The 17,104-nt window shown below is 52.2% G+C and overlaps 5 protein-coding genes across 5 annotated transcripts; 3 read left to right on the forward strand and 2 right to left on the reverse strand.

Moving 5' to 3' along the window:
• Positions 1-358: 358 nt before the first annotated feature.
• On the reverse strand, positions 359-2,421 carry NUU61_003463 (mediator of RNA polymerase II transcription subunit 17; the record flags this gene model as incomplete). Its single annotated transcript, XM_056654045.1, has 3 exons — positions 359-1,653; positions 1,704-2,089; positions 2,150-2,421. 3 exons carry the CDS (start codon positions 2,419-2,421, stop codon positions 359-361), a joined length of 1,953 nt encoding a protein of 650 aa, XP_056512072.1.
• A 2,932-nt stretch (positions 2,422-5,353) lies between these two features.
• NUU61_003464 (putative MFS transporter) lies at positions 5,354-6,963 on the forward strand (the record flags this gene model as incomplete). The annotated part of the gene is made up of 2 exons (XM_056654046.1): positions 5,354-5,606; positions 5,672-6,963. 2 exons carry the CDS (start codon positions 5,354-5,356, stop codon positions 6,961-6,963), a joined length of 1,545 nt encoding a protein of 514 aa, XP_056512073.1.
• A 1,386-nt stretch (positions 6,964-8,349) lies between these two features.
• NUU61_003465 (putative MFS quinate transporter) lies at positions 8,350-10,417 on the forward strand (the record flags this gene model as incomplete). The annotated part of the gene is made up of 6 exons (XM_056654047.1): positions 8,350-8,627; positions 8,707-8,896; positions 8,957-9,009; positions 9,148-9,190; positions 9,250-9,282; positions 9,338-10,417. 6 exons carry the CDS (start codon positions 8,350-8,352, stop codon positions 10,415-10,417), a joined length of 1,677 nt encoding a protein of 558 aa, XP_056512074.1.
• A 1,759-nt stretch (positions 10,418-12,176) lies between these two features.
• isn1 (IMP 5'-nucleotidase ISN1) lies at positions 12,177-13,802 on the forward strand (the record flags this gene model as incomplete). Its single annotated transcript, XM_056654048.1, has 8 exons — positions 12,177-12,201; positions 12,246-12,256; positions 12,301-12,321; positions 12,375-12,389; positions 12,439-12,586; positions 12,668-13,462; positions 13,517-13,656; positions 13,713-13,802. The coding sequence occupies 8 exons, from the start codon at positions 12,177-12,179 to the stop codon at positions 13,800-13,802; spliced, it is 1,245 nt and encodes a 414-aa protein (XP_056512075.1).
• Positions 13,803-14,473: 671 nt separating this feature from the next.
• Positions 14,474-16,948, reverse strand: NUU61_003467 (ATP-dependent 6-phosphofructokinase; the record flags this gene model as incomplete). The annotated part of the gene is made up of 2 exons (XM_056654049.1): positions 14,474-16,141; positions 16,187-16,948. The coding sequence occupies 2 exons, from the start codon at positions 16,946-16,948 to the stop codon at positions 14,474-14,476; spliced, it is 2,430 nt and encodes an 809-aa protein (XP_056512076.1).
• Positions 16,949-17,104: the final 156 nt, after the last annotated feature.

Genomic DNA, 17,104 nt, shown 5'->3' on the forward strand with positions numbered 1-17,104 from the left:
ACATATCAAGGATTTCAGATGAAGGACATGACTTTGAAGCGGTAGGAAGATGTCCGCGAGCTTAGTTAAAATAAGCCGTAAACTAGCTCCATGCTTCTATGGAATCGCAGTCAAACAAGGGTATCGAGTATTCTCCAGCGCCAATCCATGCAATGACAAAACAATGGAAAGCGGAGGAAAGCAAAATACAAGGCAGGTTCAAGACCGGTCAGATTCAGGACGGTTTCGTTCATACCCAAAATGCCGAACGAAATTACCAGGCAGCATGATTCGGGCGCAAAGAAATTGCGCCGATGTAAAGGCGGAAATTGTCACGGGCTGGAGCCCTGGACCTGACCACTATAGGCCGATTTGGGGTTTATCGCTCGTCAGCCGGTGCCGATGTCTCGGCAGAAACAAACTCAATCAGCGAGGGTTGCTCAGCTTGCTTATCGGTGGACGAAGGTGATTTCCAGGTCTTGGCCTGCGGGTGGGTTGAACGTAGTTCCCATGCGCCACGTCCGATTCCGTCGATGTTGCGCACCAGGTAGGTTTCGACGGAGAGGCCCTGGCGTGATATGGTAACTTTCATCTTCTGATGCTTCTCAGGATTTGAAGAAGATAGCAGGAGCTCACCCAGATGCGGGTATACCGCCTCCCATCGCCGCGTGTCCTTGGGGTCCTTTCCATCAGCCGTTAAGGCGAAGAGATCATCAGATGATATCATAGAGACGATGTCAAGCAGTAAAAGATGGGTGAGGGCAACTTGGACTTCATCCTCCACCCCAAGGCGACCAGGAGACTTAAGGTCGGGATATTTGGAAAAGTCGAAGGACACATCAAAGTTGGTTCCGAAAGGCGGCGAGGAAAGGCTTGTGCGGACGGTGATGGTGAATGAAGATTGAGGAGTGAGAAGCTTTCCGGTGAAAGTCGACTCGATTGGTGTGAGGAATTGTTCAATAACTGCCTCTACTGGGGCAGAGCGCGAAGCGTGCGGACGTTTCCACGTTTCAAAGACATCGGCATTGTACCCCGAAGTTTCAAGACCTGCCGATCGCAGAACGCCAAAGATATCTTCCAAGAAAGATTCCAGCCATCGCACGCTGGACATGTGCTGAAGATAAGCCAGAGCCGGCCGAAGAAGATGGTATTCCGGGGTGGTTCGTTTCTTGGGGGTCAGTGGCGGCGGGACTTGGGTGCGACGTCGAAGATTTTGGCGATGAGCGTAGGCAAGGAGTAGTCGAATAGAGTGTGCCAGCCCATCGGCCAGTAGAGAGTCATGCTGAGATGATTCTGGCCCAGAGTGGAAAGTGGCTTCAGTGGCATCCACCAAATCCAGCACGATTTCCAAGTCGTCCGCAGCGGGGATTCGAATGAGATCCTGTCGCAGTGTCACGCCATAGGTAGCCATAAGTCTAGCTTCTCGAACAAGCTCATGGAAGAGTTCTTCCTCGTAAACGGCGTCGCGCGCTTGTAGAATGCGGCCCTCGATCGACTCCCCGATATTGTATCCCGGGTGCGTTAACGTAGAGCCGCCAGAAACCCCACCATTTTGCTTCACTCGGACGCGAACGAAGCGAGCTTGAGAAGCAACGAGACCTCGGTCCAGAAGTAAAGCACCATCCTCGGCTCGGAGTAGAGAAGCGAGCCCACGGTCGCGGAACACGGGCGTGGCTGTTGCGGTGCATTTAGAAACAGGTCATCTGCCATCTCAAGTAACTTACCTTCAAGAAACCCATACTGCACTCCCAGTGCCTGCCTTTCGCGAGGAAGCCGGGAAACCTTCCATCCCTTGTCCTTGACGGCCAGGGTCTCGTTCCAATATCGGGTCTCCGATGCGACCTCACCCTCGAGTCTGGCAGCAGCGTTCAGCAGTTTGTTTGCGGCAGCGTTAAAATTTTGGATTCGCCATCCGCGCGAGACAGCTGAAACGTCTTTGGATGCTGTTTCTGGCTTCGGTCGAGGACTGACAACCTCCGTGTCGAGAGATCCCAGGGGCGCGACTTGTTTCAGAAACGCGGACATGGAGGTTTCGGCCTGGCGGGGGGCGTGCTTCGAGAGCACTAGTGAGACGAAATCGAGGGCAAACATGGTCTCCATGTGAGCTTGCCTATATGTTGTCAGCTCCCATTACCGGCAAAGCCTTGAGCGGGCGAACGGATAGACCGACATAGCGAATTGAGTGATCTCGGCGCGCCGCTTATACAATTGCTCTAACCGCTCGGTCATATCGAACTCTGCGCCATTTTTTTCACGCTCCTCCGCCTCCAGAACGCCGTCTCTCTCTTTCTCCTCCTCGATTCTGGCTCGGAGAACATCCTCATTGACATCCCGAAAGGAGCCCCACTGGCTGTTGATTTGGGCAATCTCCACGGGCAGAGTGTCGGGTCGCTCTCGCTTCTCGACAAGCGGACGCAAAGGGAGAGTGAACGAGTCGGCCATGGTGATGAACTCTGTCCACCCTGCACGCGTTGGGTCGAAGCTCGGACAGCTGAAGGTGAAGTTGCGGCGGCCCGAGTGGCTCACCTGTTGGGGTTGGTGCTCTGCCAGCAGTACGCCACCGCTCCCCTGACCGCCCGCGGGGCAGGAGAGCAGTAGTAGGCCCCCGGCAGATAGTTCTCTTCTTCTCTTCTGCTCCCTTCCTTTCTCAGCTTCGCTCTCCAGTCCTAGTTTCCCCTAGTGCTCTCTGAGATCACCGCAGTGACGAACAGACCACGTGGCACGAACTAAGAGTGATTCATGGATATATAATACAGGCGCGTATAGCAGTGCTTCGATTGACCATATTATTGGTATCCTATACGTGCTGTCAGCGGACTTGTATAGTGTCGATTGGCATGCCGCCATACCTATCCAGGTAGATGCGAAGGCCGATCGGACTGATGAATCAGCAACGCACGAAGTCCATAACGTAATCGGTAAGCGAGTGGGACATGTAAGCGAGTGGGACACCACGCGAAAATCGCGCTGTCTTCGCGAACCCTCCAATTTCAACTAGCTACTATGCCACCAATTCGCTCTCAAAAAGCCAGAAAATCGATTAAGCAGGAGGGTAGGGTCTTGCTAGCTATCGAAGCTATTCAGAAGCAAGAAATATCTTCAATTCGCGAAGCAGCAAGCCGATTCGATATACCACATTCAACCCTACATCGCCGCCTCGCAGGTTAACCAAATCGAGCTACTACACGCGCTAACTGCCAGAAATTGACCCAAATTGAAGAGGAATCGATTCTCCGATAGATTCTTTCTATGGATTTACGCGGAGCAGCTCTTCGGCCAACAGCTATACGAGAAATAGCTAATATTCTATTGGCTAAGCGTGGATCTACCTCTATTTAGTCTATCGGCGAAAAATAGGTCTATAATTTTATTAATCGATATAATAAAATCAAGACTCGTTTCTCTCGTCGATATAATTATCAACGCGCCAAAAATGAAGACCTAAAAATCATTTATAAGTGGTTTAACTACGTTCGAAAGACAATCGATAAGAACGGTATACTATGCGACGATATATACAACTTCGATAAGACTAGTTTCGTAATAAGCCTTACCTTAATAGCCAAAGTAATTACTCGGTCTAAATACTACGGTCGGCGATCATTATTATAATCTAGGAATCGCGAATAGGTTATAGTAATTAAGTCGATAAACGTATCTAGATAGGCGCTGCTACTATATATTATCTTTAAAGGCAAGGTCTATATTGAAGGCTGGTTCGACGATTTACCTTCCGATTAGTATTTCGAAGTAAGCCAAAATAGCTGGACGACTAATAAAATTAGCCTTCGCTAGCTTAAAAAAGTCTTTATACCAGCTACTACCAGTCGTACGAAGGGTAAATATCGGCTTCTGATTCTTAATAGCCATAGCAGCTATTTAACACCTCAATTCGATAAAGCATACAGTAATACGAATATTATACCAATTTATATACCGGCGTATTCATCGCATATTCTACAGCCTCTTGATATTAGCTATTTTGCGCCTTTAAAAAAGGTATACAGCAGCTTAGTTAAGAGGCAAATACGATGTGGTATCAATTATATCGATAAATTCGATTTTCTCGCTGTATACCCAACTACTCGCTCGTAAGCCTTTAATAAAGCTGAAACTATTTAAAATAGCTTCGCAGCAGCTAGATTAGTTCCTTATAATCCAGATCGGGTCATCGAAAAGCTTGATATTCAGCTTTATACGCCTACACCCCCCGGGAGCAGCCAGGGTAGTTAAAGTAGTCAATTCTCGCCAAAAACCCCCCAAAATTCAAAACAGCTATATCGATAGACTTTATTAATTAAAGCTCTATTAAAACATCGCTCCCATAGCCTACTAAGTCTAACTAGCGCGGCGCTAGATCAGCTTATCAAAGGCTGCTAGCTAGCGATGTATAGCGCAACGATCCTCGCGTATGAAAATAAGGATTTACGCGCAGCGAATAAGAAGCAGAAGCAAAAACGAGCTAGATCTAATCGACAGATGCCTCGAGATCAAGGCCTATCAGTCCAAGAGACTCGTGAGCTAATATCGACGGCGCACCAAGCCTCTAAAGCCCAATCAGCAGCTTCGGCAGACCTTCATCAAGCAGCTTCGCAGCCAATTCAGCGAGCGCCGCCGCGCTGCAGCGACTGCCACGAATTAGGACATCGAAGATTACAGTGTCCAAAACGATGTAATTAGATTTTTTTTGTATATAAAGGCGTTGTGGCGAATATAAATCGATTTGAATTCTATATACTTGGTAGGGTGTCCCACTCGCTTACATGTCCCACTCGCTTACCGATTACGTTAACCAACTAGTTAGTTATTTACTTTTTATTAAGCAACTTTAAGCCACCCTCGCTTCGCTCGAGCTTGTGAGTAGATTAAGTCAACCAGATTGTACATCCATATGTCCTTTTGACCAGGCTTAGATCGCAATGCGTCAAGCCGTGGGCGACTTGGCGGAGCAGTAGCCGATAGTCCGCCGAGATCTCAGGTCCAGCGGTCGGCACTTCCAGCGCGCTGGCTCCCGGTCAACCCCAGATTTGCCGTGGAGATGCGGGGGAACTTCACCAAATCTGGGGAATGGGTTTGTGATTCTTGTCATTGAGTCTCTGACGTCGGATCTTTGCCTCGATCAAAACACAAGCCGCGTAGGATATATAAGCCAAAAGCGAATGCACGGCTTCCAGTCCCTTTGGTCCGTTGCACCATCCCTGTGCCATGGAGCCGCTCCGGAAGCACTGTGGCTCGGATCTTCGTATTTTCTGGGAGCCAGTGAGCTATAAAAACCGTGAATAATCCCCCGCTTTTTCTGAAGTGATCTGCCCGAGCCTGACCTTGCCCTTGCCCCCTTGAAACCATTTGAACCCTTCATCTACCTTCTTGCCCCATGGCTGCTGTCCTCGCCGGCAACCAGCCCGTTGCGGACGAAAAGGTTCTCTCACAACATAAGGAGACCTTGATGTGGGATGTCACTCACGATGCCGCCGAGACCGGCCATGCAGCCACAGACCAGTATGGTCAGGCGCTGGTGGAATTTGACCCAGCCGCGGAATCACGACTGAGATTGAAAATCGACTTGTGTATTGTGCCGACCGTTGCCTTATTGTATCTTTTTTGTTTTATCGACCGAGCCAACGTCGGTGTGTGACAGTCGACTGTCCTCCCCCGAGCAATGTGTGACTGACCTTGTCTTCACGGGTTATAGGAAATGCAAAACTCGCTGGGTTCAACAAAGATCTTGGATTGGAGCACTACGACTATAACGCCGTTCTGTCAATTTTCTTTGTCGCATATATCATCTTCGAGATCCCCAGCAACATTGCCTGTAAATGGATTGGGCCGGGATGGTTTCTCCCCAGTATCACTTTGGGCTTTGGGATTTGCTCCGTTGCCACGGCCTTCGTGACCGACATCCACAGTGCATCCGGCGTGCGGTTTTTGCTGGGTATGTTTGAGGCGGGCCTGTTGCCCGGCATCGCGTACTACCTGTCGCGATGGTATCGACGCAGCGAACTAGCCTTTCGGCTGTCGCTGTACATTGTCATGGCACCACTCGCTGGTGCATTTGGAGGTCTGCTGGCCTCGGGCATACTCACACTCGACCATTTTGGGAGTCTCCACAGCTGGCGAATGATTTTCGCGATTGAGGGCATCATCACAATTGGTCTCGCGCTTATTGCATTCGTGACATTGACGGACCGTCCAGAGACAGCCCGGTGGCTTTCACAAGAGGAAAAGGACTTGGCTGTGGCGCGCGTCAAATCGGAGCGCATCGCAACGACGGAAGTGCTGGACAAGATCGATCTGCCCAAAACCCTGCGCGGCATTTTTAGCCCCGTGACACTCACCAGTGCGGTTGTGTTCCTGCTCAACAATATTACAGTGCAAGGTCTGGGGTTCTTCGCCCCGACCATTGTGCAAACCATCTATCCGGACACTAGCGTGGTGTCTCAGCAACTACACACTGTGCCACCTTATGTTGTCGGGGCCTTCTTCACTCTTCTTTTTCCGTTTCTCAGTTGGCGGCTTGACCAGCGATTGATCTTTTTCATCATTAGCCCACCGCTAATGATTGCCGGTTATATTATGTTCCTGGCCAGCAGGGACAGCATGGTGCGATACGGGGCCACCTTCATTATAGCCAGCGGAGCCTTTGCATTTGGCGCCCTTTGTACCGCGCATGTGTCGGCCAACGTGGTATCAGACACGGCCAGATCATCTGCCATTGGGACCACGGTGATGTTTGGGAATGTGGGGGGATTGATCTCCACCTGGTCCTTTCTGCCCTTCGACGCGCCTGACTATCACATTGGCAATGGTCTGAACTTGGCGACGGCCACAACCACTCTGCTACTGGGGGCGGGACTTTGGATGTACATGGCATGGGACAACCGTCGGCGGGATCGTATCAACGTCAACCAGGTTTTGGCTGGGTTGTCACAGAAGCAAATCCAGGATTTGGACTGGCGCAACCCGGCCTTTCGCTGGCGACCATAGTGTTTGTTTCCAATTTTGCTTGTAGCGAGCTGAAAATGACTCTCTTCTTTGTATTGTTCATTCTTTTTCAATTCCATGATCGAGTTTCTCGAACCGATCATTGGGCTGGTGTATCGGTTTAGCACGCCACAAACCAGCCCCATGTCGGTCATGGCCTCGATCACTCGGCTGATCCACCCTTTGTCCGAGAATCGGCTAATAGTGAAATTTGCCACGACCACAGTTGGTCCGTTATGGCAAGGATTTCGTTGATTTTCACCGTGAGCTAAGTGAAGTCGTAATCCTGACCCAGGGAAACTGAAAGATAGGCTGCGACGGCCCAAGCGACGTCGCGATAGTATTCATAGTCGCTGCGGGATTTGGAATATCTCTGGCATGTCCCACGTCACCTGGTTGTGTTCTGTCTCGCTGGTGCTAGTGCTGATGCAGCATTGACACTATCATGCGGGATTGGTCGATTTTACTGCCGATGTCCGGACCGAAAATGAGAAAATCCTGCGAGTAAGCGATCCTGACATCGGCAGGTCGGGGGCCAAAGACAGCGAGCTGGGTCATTGGGAAATTGAATAAATGCCTCACCTCCCAGATCCAAGGGTTGTGACCGTCTGTGCCTTTGCGTCAGGTGGACTGCTGAGGGATCGCCTCTGTCTCCCCACGCCAAGACGCGGCGTATCTACCCTATCTCCACCACTCCGAGGGGAAGCCCGCTGGACGAGCCAATAAACAGGTCGACATCAGTCAGGGATGGTTTCGCCCCCGCGATAAAAGTCTGGGTGAGCCACATGGGAGGTGGAGTGGGTCGCTGCATGCCAGCTGCCATGAGGCTTCGGACGATTTCCGAGGGGAGAGTGTATGAGCTTCACCGGGGGCAACACTGGAAACACAGAAAAAGAGAGAAAAGAAGAGAATCGAGGAGAAAATGGCCAAGTCGACAATCATGATCCCCCAAACCCTTGAGTAGCCATGAAGACCCCCCGAGAACCCCGAGATCTCACGGGCCATTGGGCCATCAGCAAACGGGGAAAAGACCCGACCCGGCGAAGCCGTCGAATGAACTGCATCAACCGCGTGCTTTCGGGATCCAAGCTCCCTTGGCGCTGCCCCCCAGTTCTTGGCCCCGATGTAATGCCGATGGTCGGGGGGACTGGTCTGGGGGAGAAGTGGAGCGTACCGAGAGTCAAGGACTGTAACCATCTCGAGAAATCAAGCGAATCGTTGCAGTGATGATTTGGTTTGTGCGAAGATGTTTCTGCCCCCCGGACTTCCCCGCATCGAGAGAGCCCTGGAGCTATTAAAGCTCGCGCAACCTCTCATTGTCCCCGTCCCCAACCTTGCTCCTCTTGTCTCTTTATTCTCCAACGTCTCTCGTGTCGACTGCTATTCACCATGGCGGGCGGAGCCAAGAAACCCATCAACATCTTTCGCCTGAAGAACCTGGGTGAGCCCAAGGAGGTGTTCAATTGGCGCCTGTGGTTTGCCGTGATCTCTTTCGGTCTCATGGGCGCCGCTCGTGGAATCGATGAGGGTTTGATCTCGGGTGCCTTTAACTCCAAGGATTTTCAACGCTACATCAACTTCGACTCTTACAGCTCCGTCGAACAAACCAACATCAAGGGCAATGTCTCGGCCATGGTGCAGATTGGATCCGTTGGAGGTGCACTCTTGTACGTTGTGTTTCTTTTCATTCCCTGGCTTCAATCTCTCTTTGGCAACTCGTTCTGATTTGAACAATGTGTGCTATAGTGCTTTCGTGGTATGTGACCGTATCGGCCGTATCTGGGCTACCCGGCAGCTGTGTATCTTGTGGATTCTGGGTATGGCCATCTTCATGGGCAACCGAGGCAGCCTTGGTGCTGTGTATGCCGGTCGCTTTGTTGCAGGCTTGGGTGTGGGACAGACCGTGGTCGTAGGCCCAGTCTATCTAGCGGAGATTGTAAGTCCTTTTATTACGACCACTCGCATTCCACTATGTTGAGCTGACTGAAATTCCCAGGCTCCCGCTGCAATTCGGGGTCTCTGCACTTGTGTCTTCACAGGATTCGTTTAGTGAGTCTTTGTCACCCTGCAAGAGGTCTTCGGGATGGGGCCGATCAACTTTGACTTGCCAAAGCCGCGGCAATGCATCGTATTCACCAAAACCTCATGGCTAGACCGAGGACGAGCTAACCATGAGTTCACATTTAGTTTGGGCATTGTTCTGGCGTACTTTGCAAATTATGGCTGCGAGGTGTGTTTGGAGATATGTATATGGGAGATCGGAAGCGGGATCGCTGACATGAGAGACAGGTCAATCTTGGAGACCACACACACAACCGTTGGGTATGAGATCAAATCAGTCTTCCTCACAAGTACAATCACTAATGTCTTTTTGCAGCTGGTCCCCACGAGTCTGCACATTATTTTCGCCGGCCTCATCTTCCTCTTGTCGTTCCTCCAGTACGAATCACCGCGCTATCTCGTCAAACAAGGGAAGATCGACAAAGCACTTGAGTACCTCTCCCGTGTCCGCAACTTGCCATTAGACCACGAGTATGTTGTGCAAGAGATGAATGGAATTCAAAGTGCCCACCAGATCGAAATGGAGGCTACCATGGGATCTGGTCCCCTGGGAGTGATCAAGGAGACATTCTTGATTCCCGCCAATCTCTACCGAGTCTATCTCACGCTCATGGCCCAGCTCCTGTCTCAATGGTCTGGTGCCGGAAGTATCACTGTCTACGCGACGGATTTGTTCAAGCTCCTCGGCATCACGGGCAACAATGAGAACTTGCTAGTCACGGCAGTTTTCGGAATCATCAAGCTCGTGGCCGCTATCCTGTGTGCCCTCTTCCTGGTTGATGTCATTGGACGCAAGCGAGCCCTCCTCCTGGGAATCACCCTACAGGCTATTGCCATGCTCTACATTGCTGGGTTCCTGACCGCGGTACCGGAGATGGGTGTGGTCGATGGCTTCAAGCTCCCGGAGAATAAGAAGGGTGCAAGTGAGGGTGCCATTGCCATGATCTATATCTCTGGATTCGGATGGGCACTGGGCTGGAACTCCATGCAATACTTGCTGACGGCTGAGCTGTTCCCGCTGCGTATTCGGGCTCTAGCCACGTCGCTGGCCATGACCCTGCACTTTGCCAACCAGTATGGCAACTCCCGGGCCGTACCAAACATGCTCCTCCCCGTTGCCGATGGCGGAATTGACCCCAAGGGCACATTCTGGTGCTTTGCGGCGGTGACCATAGTAGGTGGAATCTGGGTGTGGTTCAGCGTGCCGGAGACCGCAGGTCGCACCCTGGAGAGCATGGACCGACTCTTCGCGCTGCCCTGGTACAAAATCGGTCTGTACGGAAATCGGGATGCCGAGGAGCAGGATCAGGTTATCAACGAAAAGATGGAGATGGTGGCACAGACCGATGGGACTGCTCATCATGTCGAGCGGACAGATCCATCGTCCCGGGTATGAGGACTGCATCTGCGATATGAATTCTGATTTTTCTTTTTCTTCTTTGCCTCGGCTTTCGGATATGAAATGAGCTCCATTTGCCTACGAAATATGCGATCATGACAAATGAATTTCTTGAATCAAACCAAAACTTTTAGTTGAGTCAATCAATCAATCAATCAATAAACAGGCGACTGCCATTCGAAGTCACGCTGAGTTGTGCTGATGCCCTCGGCAAGATATACTCGGTGGAGGCGCAACAGTCGGTTATGACTGGCCGTGCATGTTCACCGACCCTCTTCATGCCTCATCTCGCTATCTATGAGTCACTGCCATGGCTGTCACGTTCTACGACTGGCCACGAATCGCCTCACTTTCCGATTTTCCAAATCAGACTGACTCTACCACGCAAGGCAGCATCTTACGGAATAGTAGGGTGATATGATAAATCGCATATGGAAGACAGCAATATGACAGACTATAAACACCGGGGCTGGCCAGATATCGTGGTGAAAGCAACATCATCAACGCACTTATGTCAACATCCATCTGTTCCGAGCCGCTGCCTGCGTACCCAGCGTCCAAATTCATCGATGCAAAGACAATTCCCGCCCGATTTCAGCTACAAAACCAGAATCCCAGCTTGATCACTGCGCCTGCTCTAGCTTGATGCCTACAGATACCGTCCCGCTCGGCGACAAGTTCTTCGAGCTTCGATTATCCGACCGAGCTGGCTGGGTATGGGATTTCGCCCGATCAATGGAAGCAGTTCACCCACCCCATTTGCGAGGAAGCCAAACTCTCGCGCCATCAGTGGACCTCGGTGGTGGGAAAGGGTCTAGGTACTCTGGCCGTGGCCAGTTTGATGGTCGGAGGTCTGGGTGCAATTCCTGCTCTTTATATTGTGCGCCATTCCTATCGTCGCCAAGAGCAGCGAAATCTCATCAGAGCAATGGCGAGCGTCGAGCGAGAGCCATCTTGCGGACCATATTTTGCACGGGAACAAGACATGCTTTCATCCCAAAGGTGTGTTGATTCGCGTGGAGCTACCAAATGAATATCTGGTCGACATGGACCAGGTGCACCTCCGGTCAAGTCGATCCTCGCGAGTGCATAAAAAGAGTCTGGAAAGGATTGGTTTACGGCCGCGCATAGTGATCATTCCATATGATGCATCGGCCTTGCCATCAACAGCCTCAGAAGGAGACAATCCCCGGCCATGAACGAACTTGCCATCTTTGTAGATCATCCGAGTTTCATTGTCTTCGCTGTGTATTCCTGGGCTGTCTTGTTTCTATTTCTCTCCAATTGCTGGTGGGAATTCTTTATGCTCCTTGGATTTGCCCTGTCTTTCATCGCCACCCGTTCTATGTCGTCCTCTTTCCTGTCTCCAGGAAGGTTGACTGTCCCGCAACAAACTGTTCTGGGCCATAGTTTGCAGAATCAGTAGCACGTTAATTTGGAGTGTCAGACGAGAGCAATTGGTTTGGTGACAGCCGATGTTCTCACTCGCACAAACCCGTTCCAATCTGGCCCAAAAATTGTATCCAAGCCAAGTCGCGCGCAAAAACTCGAGGCACAACATCTACCAGTCAGATACATTCCCTGCGGTCGGTTTCCTGCGGTATTTGGGCCAGGGAAAGGATCGAGTTGACGGGTGAAATACCTTGGCAGGTGAAGTCGTTGGCGGCACCATATAAATCAGCGTGGACGCATCTCCGCCCGTCCTGTCTCACACCAAACTGCAGGAGCCGATCTTCTTTCACCATCCCACGCCATCATGACAACTCGGTATCGCGTTGAATGTGAGTTGGTCTTCAATCATCAAGTCCCCAGCTAACAGTCCCAGATGCGCTCAAGGTACGAATCTCCCCTGTGTTGCGGGGCTTCACTGACCGGCGTAGACTCATCGGCGGGATCAACTGGTAGGCCACCGTGGACATCCTTGGGGATGGCCATCATGCTGACACTTCGGTAGATTGAATGGATTAAAGTATGTAAAGCAAATGCCTCGCGTTGCAAATGTGCTAAGCCGACCATAGGGCCTGCTGGCCGTCCCCTTTGTTCTGCACTCGCAGCCCACCGCCGTCTACCAAGAGCACCGCGAGGGGTTGCAGACCGTCGCCGCCGACACTTACCAGCGTTACGCGGAAATCATGCGGGATGTGGAAAAGCTAATAGTTGATCATAGTGGGTGCTATACACTCATGCGAGAGAGATTATCCTCCAAATCCCAATTTCCCACCCGGCTACCGCTGACCATGATTGCAGTCGCCCACCACGATCGGGATGCACCCGGCAAGTCCAAATTGAAACTTCTCGTGCCCTCCGTTGGCACCTTTTTCACTCGCTTATATCTCGAGGACGCGTTCAAGTACCAAGATGAGCAGCGCTTCATTAGTAGGCGACGTTTTGTCGCCCCCTCATTCAACGATATCCGACTGATCCTGAACTCCGCCCAGTTGTTGGGCCTTGTGCGATCTAGTCAAGTACAGCTAGTGACCTTTGACGGAGACGTGACGCTCTACGATGACGGTGCCTGCTTGACCCCCGACAATCCCGTCATCGCACGCATTCTACGCCTGCTAGAGCAGGACCGTAAGGTTGGAATCGTGACAGCCGCTGGGTACACTGATGCGCCCAAGTACTACGAGCGGCTGCATGGTCTCCTGGATGCGGTGCACGACTCAACCATCCTGTCCGCCACCCAGAAGCAGGGTCTGGTCGTCATGGGTGGCGAGAGCAACTTCCTGTTTCGCTTTGATCAGAGCTCCTCCGATCGGCTGGCGTACGTGCCGCGCGATGAGTGGCTGCTGGAGGAGATGCAAGACTGGCGGGAAAGCGATATTACTGAGCTGCTGGATCTCGCCGAGTCAGCTCTGCGAGCCTGTGCCGCAAATCTCCACCTTCCTGCCGCCGTGTTGCGCAAGGATCGTGCCGTCGGCGTCTACCCTGTCAACGGCACCCGGATCCACCGTGAACAATTGGAGGAGACGGTCCTGGCAGTGCAGAATACCGTCCAGCGCTCGGCTGTTGGGACACGATTGCCCTTCTGCGCGTTCAATGGTAAGATAAGCTCCCGTATCCACCGCGGTGATGGCAAATCTAATTTCAGCTTAGGCGGCAACGACGTATTTGTTGATATAGGTGACAAGTCCTGGGGCGTGCGTGCCTGCCAACGTTACTTTGGGGGGATCGATCCATCCAAAACATTGCATGTTGGCGACCAATTCTTATCTGCTGGTGCCAATGACTTCAAGGTAGAACAGCCTCCCTCTTTTTCGTTAAAAAAAAAATTGACACATTTCCTGACTAGGCTCGTCTTGCTTCTACCACCGCCTGGATCGCAAGCCCTACTGAGACAGTGGAATTGCTGGATGAGCTGGAGCATGCAGTTGACGGATAGTCTATGCGTATCGTTTCTATTTTCTAGACAAGAAAATCTCCATCATCAGTGGCTGTCAGGTAACAGTAGTTTATTACAGAGGATTGAAGCGTTTAAAACATTCATTCATGATCCCAAAAGGCACGTAAGATTCAACGTCATAAATTCAGTTGATCTATCTGCGACGCTACCCGGGTCGTATGGACCAAGGCTACCATGAAACACAGCAGCGGTAAAAAGGCAGGAAAAGATCAAAGCACCCAAACTCCCAGGCATCAAATGTCAACCAGATCCCCGAAGGGGAGACTGGAAGGTCGGTTGCATAGCATCATACAAGACGTGACAGACGCCCACCACTAGCTCCTCCGCACACATAAAAAAGTAGCATGCGAGGGAAAACTTTTTTTAATGGCCGGGGTCATAGTTGGAAGGAATATGAAAGCGCCCGTGGCGGGCACAATGCAGAGGGCAGAGAATAATAGAACACCCACAGGAAATCCTCAAGGGTTATTAGGAACGGAGGGCATGGAATGAACTGTTGAAGGATATGGTTGACAAAGGAGAAGCACCGTTAACATCCAGGGAAGAGAGGGAAGGGGCTTGGCCACCTGCAAGCAAGAAACCTCGATCTTTAAACCGTAAGGGAACGGATGGGAGATCAAACGGCGGCGGCATGCCAAAGAGTGATCGGTTTACGTACTCTCATAGCAAGACCAGCTCTCGTTGGTGCCTACAGCTGAACGACCGGACAGGACGTTGACCACATGTTGCAGCTCAAGCCAGAACTCCGACTTGGGACGACGACGGGTCCAGTCAGTCTCGGTCGCCTCTAGGCCCGAGTCGCCTCCCATGGGCGAGAACAGGACCTGGGAGCCCTTAATGGCGATGACAGATGCTGACAGGGGATCGGCCGCCACGGCTTCGGGTGTCTTTCCAGCATATCCCTCGATGTGCTGCATACACCGGATGGCCATACGGAGTGCACGGACTCGGTCCATTGGGGACGGCTTGCTACCCTGCTGAAAGTGGCCGGGGACAGCAGCGCGAGACTCAAATCGCCCCTTGGCCTCCTCTTTGATCATGTCGGCGATCACCTGTGTGGTATACGTTCCCGAGGCGCATTCATTGCGAAGGATGATCTTCCCTGCGCGGTTTGCGCCCTTGTCGCGAATGAAGTTGTCACGGAGCAAGTCAATGTCACGCGATAGCATCTTAATATCGATGCCTTCTTCAGGGATATACACTGCCACGGCTCCCACGGCCAGGCCAGCAGTCGTCGCAATGTAACCAGATTTACCACCCTGGGTCTCGATAACAAAAACTCGGCGGCGGGAGGAAGAAGCAGACTGTCGAATGGCATCGCAGAATTCAATGAGCGTGTTCAAGCAGGTGTCGCTGCCGAGGGAGTATTCCGTGCCGGGAACGTTGTTAGAGATGGTGGCCGGCAGGACAATAAGCGGAATCTTGAAGGCATCGTATTTTTCCCGTGCCTGGCGTAGCTGGCTTACGGCGGTAAAAGCTTCGAAACCACCAACCACAAACAGAGCATCGAATTTGTAGAGTTCGAAACACTCGGCGGTTGTTTCAATATCCTCCGACGGCAGACTGCGGTTAGTTCCGATGTCTGATCCACCCTCGTTAACCCAGCTGTCAGATTCAAGCCACTGCACCTCGCGAACCGAGCTGATGGGCTTGTCGGCGTGATGGCGGCATAGACCGGGGAATCCATTATGGATGGCGAGGGCAGTGTGGCCTCGGGTCAGGCAGTAGGCAACCGCGGCACGGGTGGCCTGGTTCATACCACCAGCGGGGGCGCCAACGTGGATGATGGCAATGCGCATCCTCTGAGAAAAGTAAGTACCTGGGGATCCTAGGGAGTTTGTGGGCTTGGGGCATACCTTGCCTTCTGGGAGCAGCATCTTGGGGTGCTCCGGGGTAGCGGTGTTGAGGTATGCTCGATGATATTCCTTGAACTCGGGGTCGCGAAGGGTCATTGCAGCGGCGAAATCTTTCGCGTGGATCTTGGACGCGACATCCTTGGTTGCTTGAACCGCCTCCATCAGAGGAGTACGCATGATTTTGTTCTCGCGGATGGTGATCACTGGCGAAGGGGACTGGGGTGTCATTTCCAGAACTGCGCGCACAGCCTCGACACCTTGCAGAGTGGACAGCCAGCGATCATAGGCGCATGCCGGTCCACCTCGCTGAGTGTGACCCAGAACGGTCGTTCGAGTGTCGAGACCCAGCCGTTGGGTCAGGATATCTTTGACGGTAGAGCTCGAGATCTTGTTCAACTGGCGATCCTGGGCTCCTTCGGCCACGATGACAATTGTGCGGCGTTTACCACGTTCCTTGCGATTCTACCATACCACCACCCTATGTCAGTAAAGGAATGAGCCACACACCAGCTGTCCGATAGACCCTACCTTGGTAATCATAGAGCACATGTCATCCTCCCATCCGTCCCGAGGGGGAATCTCCGGGATAAAAAGCCAGTCTGCACCGGTACTGATGGCAGACATGAGAGCAAGCCATCCACAGTGCCGACCCATCACCTCAATCACGAAGCCACGCTGGTGGGAGAAGGCGGTATCGAAGACATCATCAACAGCGTCGCAAATTCGGGTGAGGGATGAGTAGCAGCCGATGGTGGCATCCGTTCCAGACATGTCGTTATCAATGGAGCCAACGAGGCCAACAATGTTCAACACCTTGTAGGGTTCCACTTGCTCTGTGGTCAACTCTCCTGCAGCGATGAGGTCCGACAGCAAGGAAGGCCATTCGGCGCGGAAGACATCGGCACCAGTCAAACTGCCATCACCACCGCAGACAACCAACGCGTCAATACCGCGAAGGACCATGTTCTTGGCTGCTCGCATACGACCGGCTCGCTCCCGGAACGCCATACTGCGAGCAGAACCGATCAGGGTACCACCCCGGGACAGCCAGCCACGGACATCTTCCCAGTGTACTTGACGGATCATGTTGCCGCCATTGACCAGACCCTCGTACCCCTCAAAAACAGCATAGGCTTCGCAGTCGCAGTGAATGGCCATACGAACGACAGCCCGAACAGCACCGTTCATGCCCGGTGCATCACCACCCGACGTGAGAACACCGATGCGGCGTCTCTTGGGTGGCTCGACGGGAAGCTTAGCAAGATCCATGTTGACGGATTGAAACTCACGACCCGTGTACCGATCGTAGGGAAAAGCAGGGACAACGGAGTAGCAGGGAAAAATGACCGAATGGCGAAATGGGCCGATAAGAGCCGTCAAAGCTAATTAAGAATCGGCAGCGGAGTGGTCTCTCCCGGTCCCGGT

The sequence above is a fragment of the Penicillium alfredii genome, assembly GCF_028826965.1.
Source record: "Penicillium alfredii strain IBT 34128 chromosome Unknown utg000005l_segment0_segment0, whole genome shotgun sequence".
NCBI classification, from domain to species: domain Eukaryota; kingdom Fungi; phylum Ascomycota; class Eurotiomycetes; order Eurotiales; family Aspergillaceae; genus Penicillium; species Penicillium alfredii.